At 40.0% G+C, this 26,572-nt stretch overlaps 1 protein-coding gene across 1 annotated transcript in view; it reads left to right on the forward strand.

The window, feature by feature from the left end:
- PPP1R36 (protein phosphatase 1 regulatory subunit 36) overlaps positions 1 to 26,572 on the forward strand; it is a 72,546-nt gene that overhangs the window by 25,524 nt on the left and 20,450 nt on the right. Inside the window, exons 9-11 of the mRNA XM_072837747.1 lie at positions 7,330 to 7,372; positions 8,072 to 8,250; positions 8,333 to 8,524. Coding sequence (XP_072693848.1) covers positions 7,330 to 7,372; positions 8,072 to 8,250; positions 8,333 to 8,524 — 414 coding nt within the window. The remainder of the gene's footprint in view (positions 1 to 7,329; positions 7,373 to 8,071; positions 8,251 to 8,332; positions 8,525 to 26,572) is intronic.

The following is a 26,572-nucleotide window of genomic DNA, read 5'->3' on the forward strand; positions in this document are numbered from 1 at the left end:
TTTTATTTGATTTTGAATATTTTTCATGTCTGTGGGGTCTGTGCTCTTTTTCTGTATAAAATAATTTATTGCTTGTTTTTTATATTAATATTATGAATTATTAAAGTTAATTACTGCCTCTTCTGGTTTTAACCATTATCAGAAAGTGAGTATTTATATAATTTATGTTTCATATAGCAAGACTTGGCCATTTTTTTTCTAGTTTTTTGCTTTTGTTTTGATGCTTATGTTTTTGCATATTATGAAAATGTTAAAAATCTATATTTGAACATTTCTACTTTGTTTCTGATGCTATTCAATAGTCATACAAGTTCATCATCAGCTTTACAGTTTCCTCTTCAATGACTGGTAAAATAGCTTTTTCTCAGGGGCACCTAGGTGACTTAATTGGTTAAGTGTACTAATCTTGATTTCAGCTCATGTCATGATCTCAGGATTATGAGATCAAGTTCTGTGTTGGGCTCCTAGCTGGGTGTGGAGCCTGCTTGGGATTCTCTCTCCCCTGCTCTGCTCTTCCCCGCCCTTAAAAAAATTACTTTTTCTCAATATTACTCTAATTTATTCTGGCTTCAAAGTGTCACTTCAAATTGAGAAAACTAGAATTTGAGGTTTGTATGAGCTCTGGCTGCCATAACAAATTACCAGAGACTGAATGGCTTAAACAGCAGAAATTTGTTTTCTCATAGTTCTGAAGCCTGGAAGTGAGAGATCAGGAGGCCAGCATTGTTGAGTTCTGGTGAGGGCTCTCTTCCTGGCTTGCAGACAGCTGCCTTCTCCCTGGGTCCCTCCATGATGGAAAGAGAAAGCCTTAGTCTTTCTTTCTGTTTTGTTTTTGTTTTTAAGATTTTATTTATTTATTTGAGGGAGAACCAAAGCAAGAGAGATCAGAGAGGAGAGGGAGAAACACATTTGCTGGTGAGTGGAGAGCCCCATGTGGGGCTCAATCCCAGGACTTTGAGATCATGACCTGAGCCAAAGGCAGAGGCTTAACCAAATCATCCAGGTGCCCCTCTCTGTTCCTAAAAGGACACTAATCCCATCATGGTGGCTCCACCCTCATGACCTCATCTGAACCTAATTACCTCCTAAAGGCCCCACCTTAAAATGTTACAACCATGATAGTTGTTAAGGCCTCAACATATGAATTTGGGATGGCTGGGGGGAGGGCCACAAACCTTCTATCCACAACAAGGTCAAAAAACCCTACTCTAAAACAAACAAAACCCGAAAAACACCTACTCTAATAATCATTTTGAATAATCAATATGAATAATCATATTGGCAATATCTAATGTTTAATCTTTTTTTTAAAAGATTTTATTTATTCATGAGAGACACAGGGAGAGAGAGAGAGACCGGCACAGAGACAGGCAGAGGGAGAAGCAGGCTCCATTCCATACAGGGAGCCTGACTCGATCCCAGGTTGCCAGGACCACATCCTGGGCTGAAGGCCGCACTAAACCGCTGAGCCACCCGGGCTACCCTAATGTTTAATCTTTAAAGATTTTTATTTTTAAGTAATCTCTGCACCCAATATGAGGCTTGAATTCACGACCCTGAGATTAAGAGTTGTATGTTTTATGAACTGAGCCAGCCAGGTGCCCCTTAATGTTTAAAAGCACATGTGCAGAGGTGCCTCATGATCTCAGGGTCTGTGGGATCCAGCTACCTTGGGCTCAGCAGGGAGTCTGCTGGAGATTCTTTCCCTTTCTACCTCTTGCTCGTGCACACTCTGTTACTCTCTCTCTCTCTCTCTCTCTCAAATAAATAAATCTTTTAAAAATTAAAAAAATTGGAGGATCCCTGGGTGGCTCAGCGGTTTGGTGTCTGCCTTTGGCCCAGGGCATCATCCTGGAGTCCCGGGATCGAGTCCCATATCAGGCTCCCAGCACGGAGCCTGCTTCTCCCTCTGCCTGTGTCTCTGCCTCTCTCTCTCTCTCTCTCTCTCATAAATAAATAAAATCTTTTAAAAAATTAAAATTAAAAAATTAAAATTAAAAAAAATAAAAGCACATGTGCAGTGCAGACTAATTTTGAGATTAAAAATACCCAAACTAGGGATGCCTGAGTGGCTCAGTGGTTGAGCATCTGCGTTTGGCTCAGGGTATGATCCCGGAGTCCTGGGATAGAGTCCCATATGAGTCTCCCTGCATAGAGCCTGCTTCTCGCTCTGCCTATGTCTCTGCCTCTCTCTCTCTCTGTGTCTTTCATGAATAAATAAAATCTTTTTAAAAAATACCCAAACTATAAATAATTGTCTCATAACTAAAAATTTTTATTGTGGGATCCCTGGACGGCGCAGCGGTTTAGCGCCTGCCTTTGGCCCAGGGCGCGATTCTGGAGACTCGGGATCGAATCCCACGTCGGGCTCCCGGTGCATGGAGCCTGCTTCTCCCTCTGCCTGTGTCTCTGCCTCTCTCTCTCTCTCTCTCTCTCTGTGTGACTATCATAAATAAATAAAAAAATTAAAAAAAATTTTTTATTGTATCTTTTAGTTCTCTGGATATAGACCCTCACATTATTATACTTTTATTTTTTATTTTTTTTAAAGATTTTATTTATTTATTCATGAGAGACACACAGAGAGAGAGAGAGAGGCAGAGACACAGGCAGAGGGAGCAGGCTCCATGCAAGGAGCCCAACGTGGGACTCGATTCCGGGTCCCCAGGATCGCACCCTGGGCTGCAGGCAGCGCTAAACCGCTGCACCACCGGGGCTGCCCACATTATTATACTTTTAATGGAAAATTTTTATTACAATGTAATTTTTATACAAATTTTTAAAGAACTCTGTTTGAAAGATACTGACTGCTTCAGTTTAGCACTGGCTCATCTCCAAGAGGTGCTGGTCTTTTTTGCTGTTGTATGCAACATCACAAGCTTTTCTCCTGCCTATTGGAAAATAGTTTGGAAAAGAATGGGTTTAGAGCTCACCACCCACCATTCACATAACAAATTCCATTCAGGTCAAAAAAGCCAAACAAAGGATATCAAGGAAAACAGATTACAGCATGTTTTGCCAATAAAAGTTGTTAATTGGCCATGGGTGTTGATTATGTTCTTGAATGGAGTTTATATTGTTCTTTTGGCTATTTTTATCTAGAAGATGAGGACAGTTTTGCCAGTTATGTGATTACCTGATTCTAACATATCATTATTTTACTTAATGTGAGTAAGCTAATGTCCTTATGAGAACATTCTTGTGTATTTTCTGACTTTTCTTTCTAATATATGTATGCTTAATATTGGACTAGGACACCTTATGTTATTTGTCTCTAGATTTAAATTAGAGATTTCAGAAGACCCAGCAATTTGGGGGCTGTTAATTTAGTGCTTTCATGTTTCTTGAGAAGTAGGAGGACATGCCTTTCTATTCTAAATACATCTGTAAAATCCTAATATTGTAAAGCTTTGGCACAATTTTGATGAACGCGTTCAAGTTAAAGATCTCTGTGTTTTCCAAAATAGATAAGAAACCCCCTTGATGGCACTCGCCATTGAATTAGATCTATTTTTTGGTTACAGCCAATTCAGGCTCCACCCCCACCTCTACTCTAGGATTTCTACCCTCTTCTTTGCTCTCAATGCTAGCTGTCACCTGATGGGGACCAGAAAAGCTGGCATGGGGATGACCATACAGAGAAAAGGATCTCTTTGAAGCTCAGATTTATAAATCATCCTTAAACCCCATTTCCCACTCCCACCCTCCCAGTCCCAATCAATGATACCTCTTTCCCTGCCCCCAAACACTTTCCTTTGATAGTCTCTTCCTTTGTGCAGAGTAGGCCTTGACCTTCATTTAAACCTGATTTAAGGGCAGCCCGGGTGGCTCAGCAGTTTAGCGCTGCCTTCAGCCCAGGGCCTGACCCTGGAGACCAGGGATTGAGTCCCATGTGCTGCTCCCTGCATGGAGCCTGCTTCTCCCTCTGCCTGTGTCTCTGCCTCTCTCTCTCTCTCTCTCTCTCTCTCTCTGTGTGTCTCTCATGAATAAATAAAATAAAATCTTAAAAACAAAAAACTGATTTACGGAACACTACCTTTTTTCCCTCAGGAGCAGGACCCTATGGGCCTGGCCCTAGGCATTTTCTCCCCCCAGGAATGACTAAAATATGATACACTTTCTTTGTATTGATTTAGAGCTAAGATCTAATGTAGCAAGAAGGAATAAGAAAGCATTGCAACAGGCCACCAAAAATCTCTGGGTTTACCACCAGACTGGCTTTCCCCCCTTTTCTTTAGAGTTTGCCCTCACAAGTGAAATGTACAGCATTTTTGCTGACTAGCATGGTAGCCACTTGCCACATGTGGCTATTGAGCACTTGGAATGTAGCTGGCTCATATTTAAATGTGCTATAAATGTAAAATATACACTATACAAACAAGCTTACAAATGAATAAAATATGTCACTAATCATTCTAAAATATTGATTACATATTAAAATGATAATATTTCAGGGTTTGGATGCAATAAATATTAAAATTAATTTTGCCAGTTTCTTTTTACTGTGGCTATCAGAAATTTTTAAATTACGTTTGCATTAAATTTCTATTGGATTTTGCTATTATAAAGCCTGTTTCAATTTGTGGAGGATATGGAGTGTTTAAATTTGTTATTTATGCTCTGTAAAATTTTAAATTTATAATCAGTTAATAATTATGATGTACTTAACTTAAAAATTATACAATAAATTTAAAAAGAAGACAAATGACCCAGAATTCACCAAGAGATGAATTTAAACTAGGAGTTAAACTAGGAGTTTCCCAAATGTGCTCATTCTCTGCCTCCATTTCCTGGACTTATTTCAGGTTCACATGTGCAGCTAAGTCAGAATGGTAAGAAGAAATCCACTACATTTTGTACTTGATTTCTGTGGGATAGGATCCATCAATTTGCTTTGGACTTTTAGGGGAGAAAGAAGTCCCAGTTTTATAGCAACTTGAGGGGGAGGGGAAGAGGTTCATGGTAGCTTCTCTTCTAATGTTTAAAAAGAGAAGAAGAGGGGCACCTAACTGGCTCAGTCAGAAGAGCATGCAACTCTTGATCTCAAGGTCATGAGTTGAAGCCCCATGTTAGGTGTAGAGATTACTTAGGAGAGAGAGAGGAGTGCCCCGGTGGCTTAGTCGGTTAAGCATCTGACTCTTGATTTCGGCTCAGATCATAATGTCAGGATCGTGAGATCAAGCCCCACATGGGGCTTTGCACTGGGCATGGAGCTTGCTTAAGATTCTTTCTCCCCTTCTCCCTCTGCTCACCCATACCCCTGTGCATTTGCTCACTCCCTGTCTCTAAAAAAAGAGAGAGAGGGCAGCCCCTGTGGCACAGCGGTTTAGCGCCTCCTGCAGCCTGGGGTGTGATCCTGGAGACCCAGGATCGAGTCCCACGTTGGGCTTCCTGTATGGAGCCTGCTTCTCCCTCTGCCTGTGTCTCTGCCCCTCTCTCTCTGTCTCTTTGAATAAATAAAATCTTAAAAGATAAATAAATAAATAAAAATAAAGAGAAAGAAAAGAAGAAGAGGAGAAAGTGTGTGTTTCGTGCACACTTTGTCATTTCAAAACCTCACTAAGATGGTGGTAGTTTGGGTTGTACAAACATATGTGCCGCTCTAAATCTCCCAGAAGGCAGACTGACTTGATATTCCAAAAACTGAGGTTTTTTTTTTTTTTTTTTTTTTTAAGATTTTATTTATTTATTCATGAGAGACAGAGAGAGAGAGAGGCAGAGGGAGAAGCAGGCTCCATGCAGGGAGCCCAATGTGGGACTCGATCTGGGTCTCCAGGATCATGCCCTGGGCTGAAGGCAGTGCTAAACCACTGAGCCACCTGGGCTGCCCAAAAACTTAGCTTAGTTGGTTTTTGCTTCAGTTTGGTGGGTCTGCCTGGTGTCTGGTGTCAGCTGGCAGATGCCGTGGAAGGGTGGAAATGCCATATAAGTACTCCCATCAGGTGGATCCTTCAGGTGGCACAGAAGGATGCTGAGGCTTGTCTTGAAAGCCTCTGCTGGGCTCCGTAGTTTAATGTTTCCAAGTCTGCAAAATAATCTAAAGGAAAATCTGATTTCCTTAGCATTCAGGTGTCAGGGACAAATGTGGAGATCTGACAGGCCCGAGTTTTAGTACAGACTCTGTTCCTAATTAAAGGTGTCTTTGGACTTCAGTCTCAGCTGTAAAGTTGACTACATCATAGAGATCTTATGAGGACTAAAATGATAATGTAAAGGGCTTAGCATAGAACTTGGCATTATAGTCTGTACTTAGTAAATGTGCACTGTAATTATTGCCTGCCTTCTTTATTGAAGACTTGCACATGAGAAAACCAGTGTATGAATAAAGAGGCTGCAAGAGGGGAGGAATCTGCCCCGGTAAAAGTTTAACTAATGCTTCAGTGTTTCCTCCAAATAGAGGGCTAGTTTGGGCCCACATGGATCATGAAGTCCCTTTGAGTAGGCTGGAGGTCCTGAGGGGTTTGGGTCATCTTCCCCAGACCACTGCAGTTCAGGATTGTTCATGAAAGCCTGATATAGCAAGGCCAATCCTGGGAGACTGCTACTCGGAGGAAGTCCCAGGCAAAACCAGAAGCAAATTCAGAATCAGTCTCGGAGTGCCTGGGTCTAGCTTTGGCCCCCTTGAGTGATCAAGTGATTGCAGGTGCACAGCCCTCTCCATCAGTTCTCAAGTCCTCCACAGGCCATGCTTGCTCTCTTTGGGCTGGGAATCAGAATTAGAATGGCTTGTGTTGGGGAGGGAGGCCAAGTTTAGTAAGCATGCCCGTGCTGATACAGTAACCTTAACACTGAATTCATGTTGCAAGGACTCCTGAGCAGATGCCTGCCTTTAAGTGACAAGGCTCAGTATATATACCGCATCTAAAAGGAAGAGCACACTACTGTCTCCAGTCAACTGAAGATTTTATTTAAAGATGTTTTTGATCTTTTTAAGATGTGTATTCTTTGTCTTTCTCTCCATTTTAGACTTCTTAGCTCTCTGTTTTCCTACCCCGTGTTACTTCTTTACCACCTTTCCATTCCCCTTCTTCCCCAATACTCACATCACCAAAAACATTCATAAGAATACATTTCCTGCTAACTTGTGTATCCTGAATTTATTAACTTTTGACCAAACACTCTAGGAGTTTTGATCTGGATAACCTAAGAAGCTGAAGAAAAAGATATTGGGACTCATCACTGTCTTTTGATAGCATTTATGTGGCCAAATAGCCGTGGAGCCACAGGCAATGATCCTGCCAAAAGGCCTTTTAAAGATAGAGGGTTGTGTAGATCACTGAAAGGTTGAAGTTGCCTTCAACCTATAGCTGTGAATTTATTATATTGCAGGGAGAAAATCTCAGATACACAAAAAGACTGGAAATTCTTTGAGGTAAGTCACTTACATTTTGGGGCTTTTTCTCTTTCATATGAAACATGAAGTAGGGGGCACCTGGGTGGTCAGTGATTGAGTATCTGCCTTTGGCTCAGGTCATGATCCCAGGGTCCTGGAATCAAGTTCTGCATCAGGCTCTCCACAAGGAGCCTGCTTCTCCCTCTGCCTATGTCTCTGCCTCTCTCTGTGTCTCTCATGAATAAATAAATAAGATCTTTAAAAAAAATGAAGTATAGGGATCCCTGGGTGGCGCAGCGGTTTGGCACCTGCCTTTGGCCCAGGGCGCGATCCTGGAGACCCGGGATCGAGTCCCACATCGGGCTCCCCGTGCATGGAGCCTGCTTCTCCCTCTGCCTGTGTCTCTGCCTCTCTCTCTCGCTCTCTGATGACTATCATAAATAAATAAATTAAAAAAAAAATGAAGTATACCAATAACCAATATCCATTTGTCAGGCACTTATTTTTATTGAATATCTTTTCTTAAAAAGGATGCTAACAAGCTATATGCCATATAGTAAACTTCTGGTCTTACCTTCCTCCTGCAAAGGTGACTACATGTGTAATTTCCCACAGCTTTTCAGGAATGTGGAGAAATGGGGTCATCTGGGTTTGGGTCTGCTTAGCGGTGTTACAGAGATAGGTGGGAGCTTTTACTCCCATAGCTGGGTCGTGACTGTTGTCTGTTTTCTGTTGTAGTCCTTTTATACTTTCTGTACGTATGTAGCTTGGATTGTCTTCCGACGTCAACACTTCACAGAGATTGAGGAAGAAATAGGGAGGCTCTTTCGTACCAATTTGTTCAACATTCCTCGGAGGAAGCGTGAGGATGAAGAATCAGGAGGGGAAAAGAAACGCATGACTCTTGTACAATTCAGGTATGACCTTTTGACTTTCCAAAGCTCAAGGACATTTTTGAAAACAGGATGATGTAACCTAAATAACCTCTCCCCACCCCAGGAGAATGATGGCAAAACGCCCAGCGATTAAAAAAGCCATTCACATGCGCTCTCCAGTCATGTCTACTCTGCTGCCATCTCTCAGAGAAAAAGCTCAGGATATCTTTGAGAAAAAGAATCATCAAGTAGGCATCAAATTCCCAGCCCAGATGCAAGAGCACATGGAAAGTCTGGACTCTGTGCCTATGCCAACGTAAGTGGCCCAAGGAGAGAGAAAGGAGAACCTCAAGTCATGTCCTAGGTTGGGCCAGGTGGGCCAGGGGCTCAGACACCGTGCTCTGTCCAAAAAGTTGAACAAAGATGAAAGCTTTCTTCTTACCCACCCCCTCTCCTCCCCACTGTTTCCTTTCCCAAGCAGTTCTTGGTATACCCATCTAGACTAGAAAACATTGCTAGACAAATATGCTAGACTTCAAATAGTTCTAATTTGGAGGAGGGAGTTGCCGACTTTATAAGGCTGAGGTTTCTTCATTAGAAGAACCATCTCTGGGAAATGTGGGAAGGGCTAGTACAAAATCTTACTGTGGGCTGAGTTTCTGGACCAAAGCTACACACACACATAAGTACAACTATACACCTTTTTCTTTGGCCTCACTGCTTCAGCTCTACCAATAATTCTTTTCACAGAGTTGGCATCCTGGGGGAGCCTCGATGTCTGTTCAACCCCCATACCCTTCTTCCTCTTGATCTGGAAGAAAACATGAAATCAGATGGGAGACATTCTTCCCTGATCGAAAAAAATAACATGAAAATCCAAGATACACTGAACTTACACTGAACACTATCCTCTCAAACAACATTCTCTAAATAATCGGGTACCTTCCATTTCTGTAATTAAGTTCCTATATTTGAAGTAAACTACTTTGACTTAATCACTTTATATAGGACTAATATTTATTATTGTTAAACTTTTTAAGTTGTTCAAATTATTTTGTTAAAAGTGGAATAGTAGACAAGGAATCCCAGAAAGCTCTTGAAAAGCTCATTTTCCTGTATTGACTAGTTTGTTTTGTTATTATATATTTACTTCCTTGGCTTCTATGTGACTGTTTAGAGTAATGTATTAGAATATTTAGCCAATATTCTAGTGGACTAGTGAAGAAACATCCTGTGTATTTGTTTCTAAGCTCATTTTTACTATATGAGAGAGTATCTTTGGTACATTTGAAAACTAAATTTTATAAAAAGGGAAACTAAAATGTTTTAAAAATGAAACTTCCTGGGGTGAGCCCTGGGTGGCTCAGCGGTTTGGCGCCTGCCTTTGGCCTAGGGTGCGATCCTGGAGTCCCGGGATCAAGTCCTGCGTCGGGCTCCCTGCATGGAGCCTGCTTCTCCCTCTGCCTGTATCTCTCTCTCTCTCTCTCTGTCTATCATGAATAAATAAATACAATCTTGAGAAACATAAGAGATTGAGATAAATAAAATACGCACCTGCTTACAAGACAATATTGAATGTGTTGGAGGCCATAAAAGGGGTAAAAACCAAGTGCCTTAAGAGGACAGAGCAAAAGAGCAATCACTTCTAGGGGGACCAGGGGCACTTTAACTTGAATTTTGCTTTGCTGGGATTGGTTGGCACTAAAGGGGGACTTCCAGTCAGAGGGAGAACATGTGCAAAGGCCCAGAGATGAAAAAATGTGCCCTATGACTGAGTAAAGGCAGGAGCATGGTGCCTGCAAAGGGAACGGTGGAGGAGCAGGCTGGAAAGGACAGCTCAATGTCCAGCTAGGGAGGGAGTTGGATGTTATTTGGCAGGTGGTGATGATTAAGAATCATTGAGGAAGGGTGCCTGGGTGGTTCAGTTGGTTAAGTGTCTGCCTTTCAGCTCAGGTCATGATCTCAGGGTCCTGGGATTGAGTCTCACATTGGGCACCCTGCTCAGTGGAGACTCTGCTTCTCCCTCTCCCTCTGCCCCTCAGCTCACTTGTGCACACGCTCTCTCAAATAAAATCTTAAAAAAAAAAAAAAAAAGAATCACTAAGGAAACCACTCCACTACGTGGAATACAGAGCTGCTGATTATATATTGTCATTATTTTTTTTTTAATTTTTTTTTTTTTATTTATGATAGTCACAGAGAGAGAGAGAGAGGCAGAGACACAGGCAGAGGGAGAAGCAGGCTCCATGCACCGGGAGCCCGACGGATTCGATCCCGGGTCTCCAGGATCGCGCCCTGGGCCAAAGACAGGAGCTAAACCGCTGCGCCACCCAGGGATCCCATATTGTCATTATTTTAAAAGAGTTTAACCAGCTAAAGCAACTGGACTGAATTAACTTTTCTGTGGTCACAGATTTATCCTCAGGTTTCAAAATCCTCGTTTTAGCCTTTAGCTAAAAACTCATTCATTTCAGAGAGAAAACTGGACACTCCCCAGATTTAACAACAGAAGTAGAGGAATACCAGCTCCAGCCTATTGATAATGTGGGGCAGCCTCTGTTAAACATACTCTCCATCTTCACGCTGTCATCCTTTACCATCCAAGTCAATTCCTATAACAACCTCCATTAAAACTGCAAAGTTATGGGGCGCCTGGTTGGCTCAGTTGGTTAAGCATTTGACTCTTGATTTCGGTTCAGGTCATGATCTCAGGATTGTGGGGTCCAGCCCCACATCAGGCTCTTCACTCAGCAGGGAGTCTACTGGAGATTCTCTCTCTCCCTCTGCTCCTCCCCCTGCACATGCTGTCTCCTTCTCCCTCTCTCTAAAATAAATAAATCTTAAAAAACAAAAAACAAAAAACAAAACCCTGCAAAGTTCTTATCAAAATCATGGACCATGAGCTAACCTTTGTTGGACTTTTAACTTATTAGAGAATTTGGTTATAATGCATCTGTCACAAAAATTTCTATCTAGAATATGTTGACATGGTTTTAGCTTTTATTTTTTGATATTTTAAAATAAAGGTTGAGAATTACAAGACTTTTGTAACTACTAAGGCACTGGGCTTTTCTCTACCTCCTTTGTGAACAGTGAGGCTTTGGTTTACTTCATTTACTAATTCCTTCATTTGTTTATTCACTTTTTCATTCCATAATTAGTATATCCGCACTGTGTGCTGGGCACTGTGTTTGGTGCTAGGAATTCAGTGTAGAAAAAACACAACCAGCTCTGATTTGGAAGTGACAAGTCTTAGGGAGAGACAGACAGGAAACAAATACCTAGATAATGAGCTAATTGCAGTGGTGACGAATGCTGCATAAGAAGAGAATGCCAAGAGAGTGCAACTAGAGACTTGCTGGGATGTACAGGATAGGCAGGTAAAGAAGAGTTTATCCCTAAGGAAGTGACATTTAAATCTGAGACTTGAGGGGTGCCTGACTGGCTTAGTATTTAGAGCCTGTGACTCTTGATCTCATGGTTGTGACTTCGAGCCCCACATTGGTTGTAATGATTACTTTAAAAAATAAAATCCTAGGGACGCCTGGGTGGCTCAGTGGTTGAGCATCTGCCTTTGGCTCAGGTTGTGATCCTGGGGTCCTGGGATCAAGTCCCGCATCAGGCTCCCTGCGGGGAGCCTGCTTCTCCCTCTGCCTATGTATGTCTCTGCCTCTCTCTCTCTGTGTCTTTCATGAATAAATAAACAAAAATCTTTTTAAAAATTTAAAAAAGGGATGCCTTGGTGGCTCAGTGGTTGAGCGTCTGCCTTTGGCTCAGGGCGGGGTCCAGGGATTGAGTCCCACATTGGGCTCCCAGTATGGAGCCTGCTTCTCCCTCTGCCTGTGTCTCCACCTCTCTCTCTCTATGTGTGTGTCTCTCATGAATAAATAAATAAAATCTTAAATCTTAAAAGAAATTTTAAAAATAGTGGTGCCTAGGTGGCTACGTCAATTAAGCATCTGACTCTTGATCTCTGCTCAGGTCTTGATCTCAGGGTTTTGAGTTCCAAGCTTCACATTGGGTTCCATGCCAGGCATGGAGCTACTTAAAAATGAATGAATGAATAAGTAAATCTGAGACTTGACACATGGGATTAAAGTGGCAGGAAGTGATAAGGGGAATGCTCCTAACTATTAGTTATCTATTTCTGTGAAACACCTTATCTCCAAACAGTGACTTAAAACAGTAACATTTATTATCTCACAGTTTCTGTGGGTCAGGCATGTGGGTGCAGCTTAGCTTGAATCTTCCAACTCCTGGTCTCTCAAAAAGTTTCAACCAGTGTGTCAACCAGGGCTGAAGTCATCTGAAGGCTCAACTGGAGTTTGATCTGCTTCCAGTATGACTCATAAGCCTGTGCTATATGAGCCTGTGCCTCAGTAGCTGATAATATATCAGTAGGCTTCATCAGAGTGAACAAGTAAGAAAGGAAGAGAAAGTGTGCAAGACAGAAGTTAGTCATTTACCTAGTATTGGAACTTCCATTCCATCAGTCTGCTGTATTCTGTCCTTTAGAAGCAAGTCACAAGGTTCAATGGGAGGAGACTATACAGGGTCATGAATATGAAGTGAGGATCACTGGGGGCCATCTTAAAAGTCAGCCTGCCACACTGGCTATGAAAGTCTTGAGGCTGGAAGCAAAGCCTTTTCAAGTTGCTGAGATAAAGCTTTTGTGGGTATAGAGAGAAAAGATAGAAGAATGAGAAGTGGCAAGAGAATAGGCACAAGCTTATCGTGGAAGGTTCTGTAAGTGTACTAAGGATACACTTAAGAACAATGAGGGTTGTTGCAATGTATTATGTGGTTTATGGCTTGCACAAAGGCATCAGTCAAAGGGATGGATGGGGGCTGAAATCCAAATACACATCCTTACTTGCCACTAGCTCTTTCCAGAGAGAGTCTCTTCTAGTAATTTACAAAGCAACAGACTTAAATGATACCCTTTGATGTTTTTTAAGCAGGTGCATTGTTAAAGCTTATCAAAGATTTTTTGTTTTTGTTTTTGGGTTGGTGTGTGTGTGTGTGTGTGTGTGTGTGTGTGTGTGTGTTTAATATTTGGCAATTAAGTGAATGAAAAGACAAGCTACCAATTAGGAGAAAATATTTGCAAAACTATCTGACAGAGGATTTGAATGCAAAATATACAAAAAACTCTTAAAAATCAACAATAAGAAAACAATCCAATTTAAAAATGGGCAAAAACTTTTCATAAGAAGATATCTTACCAAAGAAAATATACACACAAAAAAGCATATGAAGAGATGTTCACAATCATTAGGGAAGACAAATTTAAAAAGTTATGAGATGTCACTACAATGCCTATTAGCCATGGCTAAAGTCCAAAAACCTGAATACCAAATGCTGGTGAGGTTGTAGAGCAATGGAACTCTTTTTTTTTTTTTTTTTTTTTTAATTTATTTTTTATTGGTGTTCAATTTACTAACATACAGAATAACACCCAGTGCCCGTCACCCATTCACTCCCACCCCCCGCCCTCCTCCCCTTCTACCACCCCTAGTTCGTTTCCCAGAGTTAGCAGTCTTTACGTTCTGTCTCCCTTTCTGATATTTCCCACACATTTCTTCTCCCTTCCCTTATATTCCCTTTCACTATTATTTATATTCCCCAAATGAATGAGAACATATAATGTTTGTCCTTCTCCGACTGACTTACTTCACTCAGCATAATACCCTCCAGTTCCATCCACGTTGAAGCAAATGGTGGGTATTTGTCATTTCTAATAGCTGAGTAATATTCCATTGTATACATAAACCACATCTTCTTTATCCATTCATCTTTCGTTGGACACCGAGGCTCCTTCCACAGTTTGGCTATCGTGGCCATTGCTGCTATAAACATCGGGGTGCAGGTGTCCCGGCGTTTCATTGCATTTGTATCTTTGGGGTAAATCCCCAACAGTGCAATTGCTGGGTCGTAGGGAGGAACTCTTATTCACTGCTGGGGTAATAAAAATGATGCAGCCACCCTTAAAAGATGATTCAGAAATTTCTTTCTCTATGCTTCTTTTAAGTTTCTTAAAATTCATATGAAAGTGTAAGAGATCCAGATAAGCAAAACAATTTTGCAAAAGAACAAAGTTGGAAGACTAACACATTCTGATTTCAAAATTTAACTCAAAGGGATAATAGACCTAAATGTAGGGACACCTGGGTGGCTCAGTGGTTGAACGTCCACCTTTGGCCCAGAGCATGATCCTGGGATCCGGGATCGTGTCCCACATGGGGCTCCTTGCTCCTGCTCCTCTCTCTGCCTGTGTCTCTGCCTCTCTCTCTGTGTCTCTCATAAATAAATAAATGAATAAAATCTTTAAAAAAATAGACCTAAATGTAAGAGCTAAAACTAGAAAAGTTTTAGAAGAAAATGTTGGAGTAAATTTTGATGATCTTGGGTTAGACATTGGTTTCTTAAGTATGAATGACACCGAAAACATAAGCAACCAAAATAATTGATAAATTAGATTTCATCAAAATTAATAACTTTTGTACTTCAAAGGACATTATCAAGAAAATAAGGATGATGGTTGTTTAACTCTGAATATACTAAAGACAATTACATTTTACACTTTAATGATGAACTGTATGGCATAGTTATATCTCAGTAAAGCTGTTATAAGTGAAAACAATCCACAGAATGGGAAAAAATATTTGCAAATTGTGTATGTGATAAAGGTCTGGTATTCAGAATATATAATGAATTCTTACAACTCCACAATAAAAAATAAATACTCTAATTTTATTTTATTTTTTATTAAGTTTTTATTTTAATCACCTGGTGGTGCTTATCATGAGACATGCACTCCTTAATCTCTGTCACTATTTCACCCATCTTGCCACCTGCCTCCTCTCTGGTAACCATCAGTTTGTTCTCTAGAGTTGAGTCTGTTTCTTGATTTTTCTCTTTTTATTCCCCCTTTACTCGTTTGTTTCTTAAATTCCACACATGAATGAAATCATGTGATACTTGTCTTTCTCTGACCGACCATTCAGTTAGCATTATACTCTCTAGATCTATCCATGTCATTGTAAATAGCAAGATTCCATTCCTTTTTTATGACTGAATAATATTCCAATGTGTGTGTGTGTATACATCTTCTTTATCCATTCATCAATTAATGGACACTTGAGCTGGTTCCATATCTTGGCTACTATAACTAATGCTGCTATAAGTATGGAGGCTCATATGTCCCTTTGAATTTGTGTTTTTGTATTTATACCCAGTAGTGTAATTGCTAATAGTTCTATTTTTAATTTTTTGAGGAATTCCATACTTCTTCAGCCACCCACAGGGTTTGCACCACTTTGCATTCCCAACAACAGTGTAATAGGGTTCCTTTTTCTCCACATCCTAGCCAACACCTATTGTTTCTTGTGTCATTGATTTTAGCCACTTTGACAAATGTGAGATGGATCTCATTGTAATTTTGAATAGCATTTCCCTGATGGTAAGTGATGTTGAGCATCCTTTCATGTGTCTTGTGGCCATCTGTATGTCTTCTTAAGAGAAATGTCTGTTCATGTCTCCTGCCTATTTTTGAATTGGATTAATTGTTTTTTGGGTAATAAATTGTACAAGTTCTTTATATATTTTGGATACTGATGCTTTATTGTATATGTCATTTGCAAATATCTTTTCCCATTCTGTAAGTTGCCTTTTAATTCTATTGATTATTTCCTTTACTGTGTAGATTTTTATTTTTATTTTTTAAGACTCTATTTATTTATTTGATAGAGAAAGAGAGTGTGTGTGTGAGCCGAGGTGGTGGTGGGAGGGAGCTGGTGCAGAGGGAGAAGCAGACTCCCTGCTGAGCAAGGAGCTTGTTGGCTCATGACCTGAGCCAAGGGCAGATGCTTAACTGACTGAGCCACCCAGGTGCCCCAAAGATTTTTATTTTGATGTAGTCCCAATAGTTTATTTTTGCTTTTTTTCCCTCGTCTCAGAAAATATATCTAGAAAAAAGTTGCTATGGCTGATGTCAGAAAAAATCTCCCTATGTTCTCTTCTAAAACTTTTATGGTCTCAGTTCTCATATTTAGATCTTTAATCTATTTTGAGTTTACTTTTGTGTATGGTGTAAGAAAGTGGTCCAGTTTCATATTTTTTGCATGTTGCTGTCTAGTTTTCCCAATACCATTTGTTGAAGAGACGGTCTTTTTGCCATTGGATATTTCATTCCTCCTTTGTCAAAGATTAATTGGCCATATAATTGCAGGCTTATTTCTGGGTTTTCTGTTCTATTGATCTATATGTCTATTTTTGTGCCAGTACCATAATACTGTTTTGATCACTACAGCTTTGTAATATAACTGGAAGTCCAGAATTGTGGTGCCCCAGCTTTGCTTTTCTTTTTCGAGATTGCTTTGGCTCTTTGATGTTTTTTGTGGTTCCATACAAATTTTAAGATTGTTTATTCTAACTCTGTGAAAAATGTTGCTGGTATTTTCATAGGCATTGCATTAAGTCTGTAGGTTGCTCTGGGTAGTATAGACATTTTCACAATATTTGTTCCTCTGATCCATGAGCATGGAATGTCTTTCTGTTTCTTTGTCTCTTCTGCAGTTTCTTTCATGAATGTTTTATAGTCTTCCAAGTATAGGTCTTTCACCTCTTTGGTTAGGTTTATTCCTAGGTATTTTATTATTTTTGGCATTGTTTTCTGAATTTCTCTTTCTGCTGCTCCATTATTGGTATATAGAAATGCAACAGATTTCTGTAGATTAATTTTATATCCTGAAACTTTACTAAATTCATTTATCAATTCTAGCAGTTTTTTGGTGGAGTCTTCTGGGTTTTCTATATATAGTATCATGTCATCTGCAAACAGTGAAAGTTTTATTTCTCCTTGCTGATTTTGATGCCATTTACTTCATTTTGTTGTCTGACTACTGTAGCTAGGGCCATCCAGTACTATGTTAAATGAAAGTGATGAGAGTGGACATCCTTTTCTTCTTCCTGACCTTAGGGAAAAAGTTCTCAGTTTTTCCCCATTGAGGATGATGTTAGTTGTGGATTTTCATATATGGCCTTCATTATGTTGAAGTATGTTCCCTCTAAACCTACTTTGTTGAGGATTTTTATCATGAATGGATATTGTACTTTGTCAAATGCTTTTTCTGCATCTATTGAAATGATCATATGGTTTTTATTCTTTAGTATTCATGTGATATATCATAGGATTGATTTATGAATATTAAGCCACCTTTGCAACCCAGGAATAACTATGACTTGATCATGGTGAATGACTTTTTAAATGTATTGTTGGATTTGGTTTGCTAGTATTTTGTTGAGGATTTATGCATCTATGTTCATCAGGAGGGATATTGGCCTGCAGTTCGTTCGTTCGTTCTTTCTTTCTTTCTTTCTTTCTTTCTTTCTTTCTTTCTTTCTTTCTATTTTTGTGGTGTCTTTATCTGGTTTTGATGTCAGGGTAATGCTAGCCTCATAGAATTTGGAAGTTATTCTTCTTTTTCTATTTTTTTGGAATAGTTTGAGAAAAATAGGTATTACACTCTAAATGTCTGGTAGAATTTGCCTGTGGAGTCATCTGGTCCTGGACTTTTGTTTGTTGGGAGTTTGTTGATTACTATTTCAATTTCTTTGCTGGTAATCAGTCTGTTCTTCCTGTTTCAGTTTTGATACGTTATATATTTCCTTTTTTTTTTTTTTTAGATTTTATTTATTTATTCATGAGAGACAGAGAGAGAGAGGCAGAGGGAGAAGCAGGCTCCATGCAGGGAGCCCAATGTTCTGGGTCTCCAGGATCACGCCCTGGGCCAAAGGCAGCACTAAGTCACTGAACCACCCGGGCTGCCCATGTTATATATTTCTAAGGATTTATCCATTTCTTCTAGATTGTCCAATTTGTTGGCATATAGTTTTTCATAATATTCTCTTATAATTATTTGTATGTCTATGGTGTTTCTTGTTTTTTCTCTTAGTCATGATTTTATTTATTTGAGTTTTTTTTTCTTCATAAGTCTGGCTAGAGGTTTATCAATTTTATTGATTTTTTTCAAAGAACCAGCTCCTGGTTTCATTGATCTGTTTTATTGTTTTTCTAGTTTCTGTATCATTTATTTCTGCCCTAATCTTTATTACTTCCTTCATTCTGATGGTTTTAAGTTTTCTTTGTTGTTCTTTTTCTAGCTCCTTTAGGCGTAAGGTTAGGGTTTGCTTTTTTTTAAAAATTAAGATTTTATTTATTTACTTGACAGAGAGAGAGCACACAAGCAGGGAGAGCAGCAGAGGGAGAGAGAGAAGCCAACTCCCTCCTGATCAGGGAGCCCCATGTAGGACTCAATCCCAGGACCCTGGGACATGACCTGAACTGAAGGCAGATGCTTAACAAACTGAGCCATCCAGGCACCCCAGTTCAGTTGTTTATTTAAGGGTTTTTTTGCTTCTTGCAGTAGGTATGTATGGCGTAAATATCACTCTTAGAATTGCTTTTGCTCTATCCCATAGGTTTTGAACCATTGTGTTTTCATTTTCATTTGTTTCCGTGTAGTTTTTAATTTCTTCTTTTATTTCCTATTTTGCTCATTCATTATTTAGTAGCATGTTATTTAACCTCTATGTATTTGTGGTCTTTCCAGATTTTTTCTTGTCGTTGACTCCTAGGTTCATAGTGTCATAGTCAGAAAAGATGCATGGTATGACCACAATCTTTTTGAATTTGTTGAGGCTTATTTCGTGGCCTAAAATATGATCTGTTCTGGAGAATGTTTCATGTGCACTTGAAAGAATATGTATTCTGCTGTTTTAGGATGGAATGTTCTGAATATGTCTGTTAAATCCATCTGGTCCCCCTTGTCACTCAAAGCTATTGTTTCCTTGTTGATTTTCTGTTTAGATAATCCGTCCATTGATATAAATGGGGTGTTAAAGTCTCCTACTAATATAGTATTACTATCATTTTAGGTCCTTTATGTTCATTTTTATTTCTTTTTAAGATTATTTATTTATTTATTTGAGAGAGAGTGTGAGATAGAGAGCGTGAAGTAGGGGGAGGGGCAGAGAGAGAGAGAGAAGCAGACTTCCCACGGAGCATGGAGGCTGATGCAGAGCTTGATCCCAGGACCCTGAGATCATGACCTGATTCAAAGGCAGACACTTAACCAACAAAGCCACCCAGGCATCCCTGTTTTCAACTGTTTCATGTATTTGGGTGCTCCCATGTTAGGTGAATAAATATTTATAATTGTTTTATCTTCCTGTTGGAATGTCCCCTTTATTATTTTTTTTTAATTTTTATTTATTTATGATAGTCACACACAGAGAGAGAGAGAGGCAGAGACATAGGCAGAGGGAGAAGCAGGCTCCATGCACCGGGAGCCCGACATGGGATTCGATCCCGGGTCTCCAGGATCGTGCCCTGGTCCAAAGGCAGGCACCAAACCACTGTGCCACCCAGGGATCCCCTGTCCCCTTTATTATTATATAGTATCCTTCTTTGTCTCTTCTTACAGTGTTTGTTTTAAAATCTGTTTTGGGGACACCTGGGTGACTCATTGAGTTAAGCATCTGACTATTGATTTTGGCTCAGATCATGATCTCAGGGTTCTGAGACTGAGCCCTGCCTTGGGCTCCATCCTGGGAAGTCTGCTTGGATTCTCTCTCTCTCCCTCTCAAGTATATAAATCAATCTTTAAAAAAATAGTCTATTTTGTCTTGTATAAATATTGGTACTTTAGCTTTCTTTTGACATACTTGCATGATAAATGTTTCTTTATCCCCTCATTTTCAATCTGCAGGTATCTTTAGGAGTAAAATGAGTCTCTCATAGACAATAAATAGATGGGTCTTGTTTTCTTTTTTTTTTTTTTTAATCTGTTCTGTTACCCTGTGTCTTTTGATTGGAGCATTTAGTCCATTTAATTCAAAGTAATTATTGATAGATATGTATTTATTGCCATTTTATTACTTCTTATGTTTTCTGATCCTTTCTCTTTTTTTTTTTAAGATTTTATTTGTTTATTCATGAGAGACACAGAGAGAGAGAAAGGCAGAGACACAGGCAGAGGGAGAAGCAGGCTCCATGCAGGGAGCCTGACAGGGGACTCGATCCTGGGTCTCCAGGATCACACCCTGGGCTGAAGGCAGCACTAAACTGCTGAGCCACCAGGGCTGCCCTCTCTGATCCTTTCTTGCCTTTCTCTCTTTCATGGTTTGCTGATTTTCTTTAGTGATCTATTTGGATTTCTTTCTCTTTATTCTTTGCATATTTATTCTTGGTTTTTGATTTGTGGTTACCATTAGGTTTGTGTTTGACATCTTCTGCATATAGCAACCTATATTAAGTTGATGGTCACTTAAGTTTGAACCCATTCTTTACTCCTCTTCCCATATTTTAGGTAATGATCTCATATTTCACATCTTTTAGTTTGTGAGTTCCTTGACTGATTTTTTTTACAGAAATATTCATTTTTACTGCTTTTGTGTTTCTTACCTTTGTATTGTCATTTTGGGTCTTTCCTTTCCACTCAGAGCCCCCTTTAATATTTCTGGCAGGTCTGGTTTAGTAGTCATGAATTCCTTTGGCTTTTGTTTGTCTGAGAAACTATTTATCTCTTCTATTCTAAATGATAGCCTTGTTGGATAGAGTATTGGCTGCTGGTTTTTCCCATTCATCACTTTTAATATATCATGCCTCCTTTCTGGCTTAGCGAGTTTCTGCTGAAAACTCCGCTCATAGCCTAATGAGGTTTCTTTTGTATAAAGCTATCTTCTTGGGTGGCTCAGTGGCAGGGCGTGATCCTGGGTCCAGGGATTGAGTCCCATATCAGACAGGAGAAGCCTGCTTCTCCTTCTGTCTATGCCACTGACTCTCTCTCTGTGTCTTTCATGAATAAATAAATAAAATCTTTAAAAAAATAAAACTATCTTCTTTTGTCTTGCTGCTTTTAACATTTTTTCTTCATCAGTATATTTTGTCATTTTAATTACAGTATGTCTTAGTGTAAATCTTCCTTTGTTGGTTCCTTGGAAGTTGTGCTTTCTGGATCCAGATATCTGTTTCCTTCCCCAAATTTGGGAAGTTTTCAATTGTTATTTCTTCAAATAAATTCTCTGCCCTGGGATCCCTAGGTGGCGCAGCGGTTTGGCGCCTGCCTTTGGCTCAGGGCGCGGTCCTGGAGACCCGGGATCGAATCCCACATTGGGCTCCCGGTGCATGGAGCCTGCTTCTCCCTCTGCCTGTGTCTCTGCCTCTCTCTCTCTCTCACTGTGTGCCTATCATAAATAAATAAAAGTTTTAAAAAAATTTAAAAAAAAATAAATTCTCTGCCCTCATTTCTTTCTTTTCTTCTTCTGGGACTTCTGTAATATGAATGTTATTACATATGATAGAGTCACTGGGTCTCCTGAGTCTATTCTTGTTTTGCATAATTCTTTTCTTGGTCTTTTGTTCAGCTTGATTACTTTCCATTACTCTGTCTTCTGGGTCATTGACTCATTCTTCTGCTTCATCCAGCCTGCTGTTCATTCCATCAAGCATGTTTCTCAAATAATCAAATTTTTATTTCTTTTTAAGATTTTATTTACTATCTTAAAATCACACCATGAGCCAAAGGCAGATGTTCAACCACTTAGCCACCCAGGCATCCCTCAAATAATCAAACTTTTAAATGGGCAAAGAATTTGAACAGATATTATTCCAAGGAAGATATAAAATTGGCCATAAGCACATGAAAAAATGCTCAACATCATTAGTTATCACAGAAATGGAAATCAAAACCACTATAAAATACTATTTCATTCCCACTAGGATAGCTATGAACAAAGGACAGACAAGAATAAGGGTTGATGAGGATGCAGAGTAATCAATCTTCACAACATTGCTGCTGGGAATGTAAAATGATGTAGCCATTTTGGAAAAAAGTTTGTCAGTTCCTCAAAAAGTTAAGTATAAAATTATCCTAGAACCTAGCAATTACACTTTTAGACATATACCCAAGAGAACTGAAAACATATGTTTACACAAACACTTGTACACAAATGTTCATGGAAACATTAGTAATAGATAAAAAATGGAACAATTCAAATGTCCAGCAATTGATGAATAGATAAACAAAATTGGTATATCCATACAATGGAATATTATGTAGCAATAAAAAGAATGAAGTACTAATTCATGCTACAATGTGAATAAAGCCTAGAAATATTATGCTAAATGAAAGAGAAGCCAGACACAAAAGGCCTCATATCCTATAATTAACAATAGTATGAAATGTCCAGAATAGGGAAATCCATAAAGATGACGTAGATCTTTAGTGATCTATTTGGTGGTTACCAGAAGCTGAGAGGAAGAGGGAATGGGGTGTGACTGCTAACAGGTACAGAACTTGCTTTTGGGGTGATAAAAATGTGCATTAGATAGTGCTAATGGTTACACATTGTGAATATACTATCACTGAATTGTAGCCAAGTTATGGAAGAGCCCAGATGTCCATCAATAGATGAATAGATAAAGAAGATGCAAAAAAAAAAAATAAAGAAGATGCAGTGTGTGTGTATATACATATATATACATACATACATATATACACACACATTATATATACACATACATATATATATACACACACACACACACACACACACACGCATGCACACAATGGAATACTACTCAGCCATCAAAAATGAAATCTTGCCATTTGCAATGACATGGATGGAACTAGAGGGTATTATGCTAAGAGAAATAAGTCAACCAGGGAAAGACAATTATTATATGATCTCACTGGTATGTGGAATTTAAGAAACCAAACAGATGAACATAGGGGACTAGAGGAAAAATAAGACAAAATCAGAGAGACAGACAAACCATAAGAGACTCTAAGCTAGGAAACAAACTGAGGGTTGCTGGAGGGGAGGAGAATGGGGGACAGGGTAACTGGGTGATGGACATTAAAGAGGGCATGTGATGTAATGAGCACTGAGTGTTATATAAGACTGATGAATCACTGACCTCTACATCTGAGACTAATAATACATTGTATGTTAATTAATTGCATTTAAATTTTAAAATTTTAAAACCAGAATTCTAAAAAAAAAAAAAAAAAAAAAAAAAGGAAATTTTTGAGAAACTGCCACACGACAATGTAGTATCCTGGAAAAGATCCTGAAATAGAAAAAGGACATTAGGAAAAGATTAAGGAAATCTTAATAAAGTATGGATTATAGCTAATAGTAATGTTTTAGTATTGGCTTATTAATTGTGGCAAATGTACCATACAAATATAAAATGTTGATAATAGGGGAAACTGGGTGTAAGGTATATGGGAATTCTCTATATTATCCTTACAGTTTTTATGTAAATTTAAAATTGTCCTAAAATAAAAAGTTGATTAAAAAAAATGTTCAGGGATCCCTGAGTGGCGCAGCGGTTTGGCGCCTGCCTTTGGCCCAGGGCGCGATCCTGGAGACCCGGGATCGAATCCCACGTCGGGCTCCCGGTGCATGGAGCCTGCTTCTCCCTCTGCCTGTGTCTCTGCCTCTCTCTCTCTCTCTCTCTCTCTCTCTGTGACTATCATAAAAAAAAAAAAAATTAAAAAAAAAATGTTCAGCAGATACTTCTGTAGTATTCTGATATGTGGACATAGAGATGGACAACACGCAGTCCTTTATGCAAGTTGCTCTCTGGACATAAGGGAAGAATAAGAATGAACACAGGTTTAAAAAGGAGACTAGATGTCAGAAATCAAGAAAAACAATGCAGGGGTGCCTTAGGTGTCTGCCTTCAGCTCAGGCCATGATCTAGGGTCCTGGGATCAAGCCCCTAGTCAGGCTCCCTGCTCAGCAGGGAGTCTGCTTCTCCCTCTGCTCCTCCTCCTGCTTGTGCTCTCCCACACACACACTCTCTCTCTCAAATAAATAAATAAATAAATAAATAAATAAATAAATAAATAAATAAATCTTAAAAAAATAAAATGCAATGGGGCTTAAGAGAGAGAGCCTATCAGCTTGAGGGAGTGAGAGGTGGGCACAGAGATGGCTCTTGAACATGGAAGGAGTCTGAATAGGCAGAGATGGGGTGAAGCATACCAGGGCATGCTTCTAGGGATTCTCACAGGATTCAGACCAGGAAACTGGGGCCATGAGGCCTTGTGCAGTTGAGCTGGACCATGGTGTTGGTTTGCCAAGAAATAGTAATGACTTTTGTAGACAGTAAAGAAGGGTTTATTTAAAAAAAAAAAAAAAAGATTATATTTGATTTATTTGAGAGAGAGTGAGAGCGAGAGAAAGCACAGAGGGAAAAGCAGACTCACCACTGAGCGGGGAGCCCAATGCAGGCCTCCAGGACCCCAGGATCATGACCTGAGCCAAAAGCAGCCGCTTAACCGATTGAGCTGCGCAGGTGCCCCTAGAAGGGGTCTTATTGCTTACCCTTCTGCTGGTGACTGGAGAACTCTTCTGTTTGGTCTTTGTTTTAAGGCTGTCTGCTCCAGGGTCCTAGAGCATTGGAGCCATCACTGTTGTAGGATTCAGCTTGCCCAACCCCATCATCCTATTTCAGACTTGGTAGATGGCATTCTGAGTCCCAGCTAATTTTTATACCAAGAAAGAAAAATAAATTTGACTCCTCCCACCTCTGAACACGTTTCAGGTTGCAGAAAGCAGGCGGTGTCAGGGACCTGAGAACACAGGGTGAACTGGCCCCTGTTGTATTTGCAGATCATCTCCAGAGCAGTCTGTGTCTGGCAGGGGGCTCCTAAAATTGTTCTCTGTCTCTGGTTTTGGGCACTCTCTAGGGGGTGATGCCTGAGGCAGTCTAGGTGAGCCATGCCAAGAGACTTGGTGTCCAAGGCCAATCCCTCTGCATCTTGGCCTCCCTCCTCCTCATATGGAACGATTTGTTCTCATTTCCTTTACCTCTGCCTTTAGCTTAGCTGCCCAAGCAGAGCAAAAGGAGACTGCCCTTGGCCTCTACCCTGCAAAGTCCCACCCCACTGAAACCTGGCACAGGAGTGGCCACCCAAGCCTAGGACCTTGCCAGGGGTCACCTCTCCTACCCTCACTGGCCAGTGTCAGAATGTTGGAGCTATTTAGAATCAAAGTTTTAAGTCTCTTCGTGGATGCCCCATATCAACCTATACTTCTTAGAAATACTTTTTAATGACATCATCCCTCTTCCCCCTAATTTATATAAGTAAACCTTATTTGGTGTAAAAAACAACCCTTAAAAAACACAAAGAGGGGCACCTGGGTGGCACATTGGTTAACCACCTGCTTTCAACTCAGGTCATGATCCCGGGGTCCTGGGATTGAGTCCCGCATCGGGCTACCTGTATAGCAGGAAGTCTGCTTCTCCTTCTCCCACTGCCCCTGCTCCTGCTTTACCTCTATCTATCTCTCAAAAAATAAAATAAAATGAAATCTTAAAATTCTGCCTGAGAAGTAGGAATTTGATTTTTCTTTAAACATCTTAGCTTACATGTACTTTCTATTTTTTTAACAATAGATTAAAAATATAGTGTTCCCAATTTCTTTTTTTTTTAATAAAGATTTTATTTATTTATTCATGATAGTCACAGAGAGAGAGAGAGAGAGAGAGAGAGAGAGGCAGAGACACAGGCAGAGGGAGAAGCGGGCTCCATGCACCGGGAGCCCGACGTGGGATTCGATCCCGAGTCTCCAGGATCGCGCCCTGGGCCAAAGGCAGGCGCCAAACCGCTGCGCCACCCAGGGATCCCTGTTCCCAATTTCTTGCATAGTGCTGACATCTAGCACCACACCATCTGGCAGCACACAGGGACCTCAATGTTTATAAGCAAAAGATGTGAGTAGGTAATTAGCCACAAAAGGAGAAACACAAATGGCCAGCATGGTACTTATTCTCATTACTAACTGGAAGTACGAATCAGAACATACAATTCCAGGGATGCCTGGGTGGCTCAGTCAGTTAAGTGGCTGCCTTCATCAGGTCACAATCTCAGGGTCCTGAGCTCGAGCCCTACGTTGGGCTCACTGTTCAGCAGGGAGTGTGCTTCTCCCTCTGCCCCTTCCTCCTCCTTGTGTGCACTCACTTTCTCTCTCTCAAATAAATAAATAAAATCTTTAAAAAAACCCACACATACGATTCTATGTTCAACTATTAAATTGGCAAAATTCTAAGAAGTGACAATGTCTAGTGTTGGTAAGTGGATGGAGAAGTAGGCATTCTCATACACTGAGAGGGAAATATACTAGGATGTGAGCCTTTTGGAAGTCAACTTGGCAGTAATGTATTACTTTTTGAACATGTTTATGTTTTCGTGTATTCATTTAGAGCTGATTCAAATATCTGGCTCCTTCACATCAGCCTGTGATGGTGTAGTCCATTATGGACTTAAAACTTACTGAGGGCTGT

Source organism: Canis lupus, chromosome 9 (genome assembly GCF_048164855.1).
Source record: "Canis lupus baileyi chromosome 9, mCanLup2.hap1, whole genome shotgun sequence".
NCBI classification, from domain to species: Eukaryota; Metazoa; Chordata; class Mammalia; order Carnivora; family Canidae; genus Canis; species Canis lupus.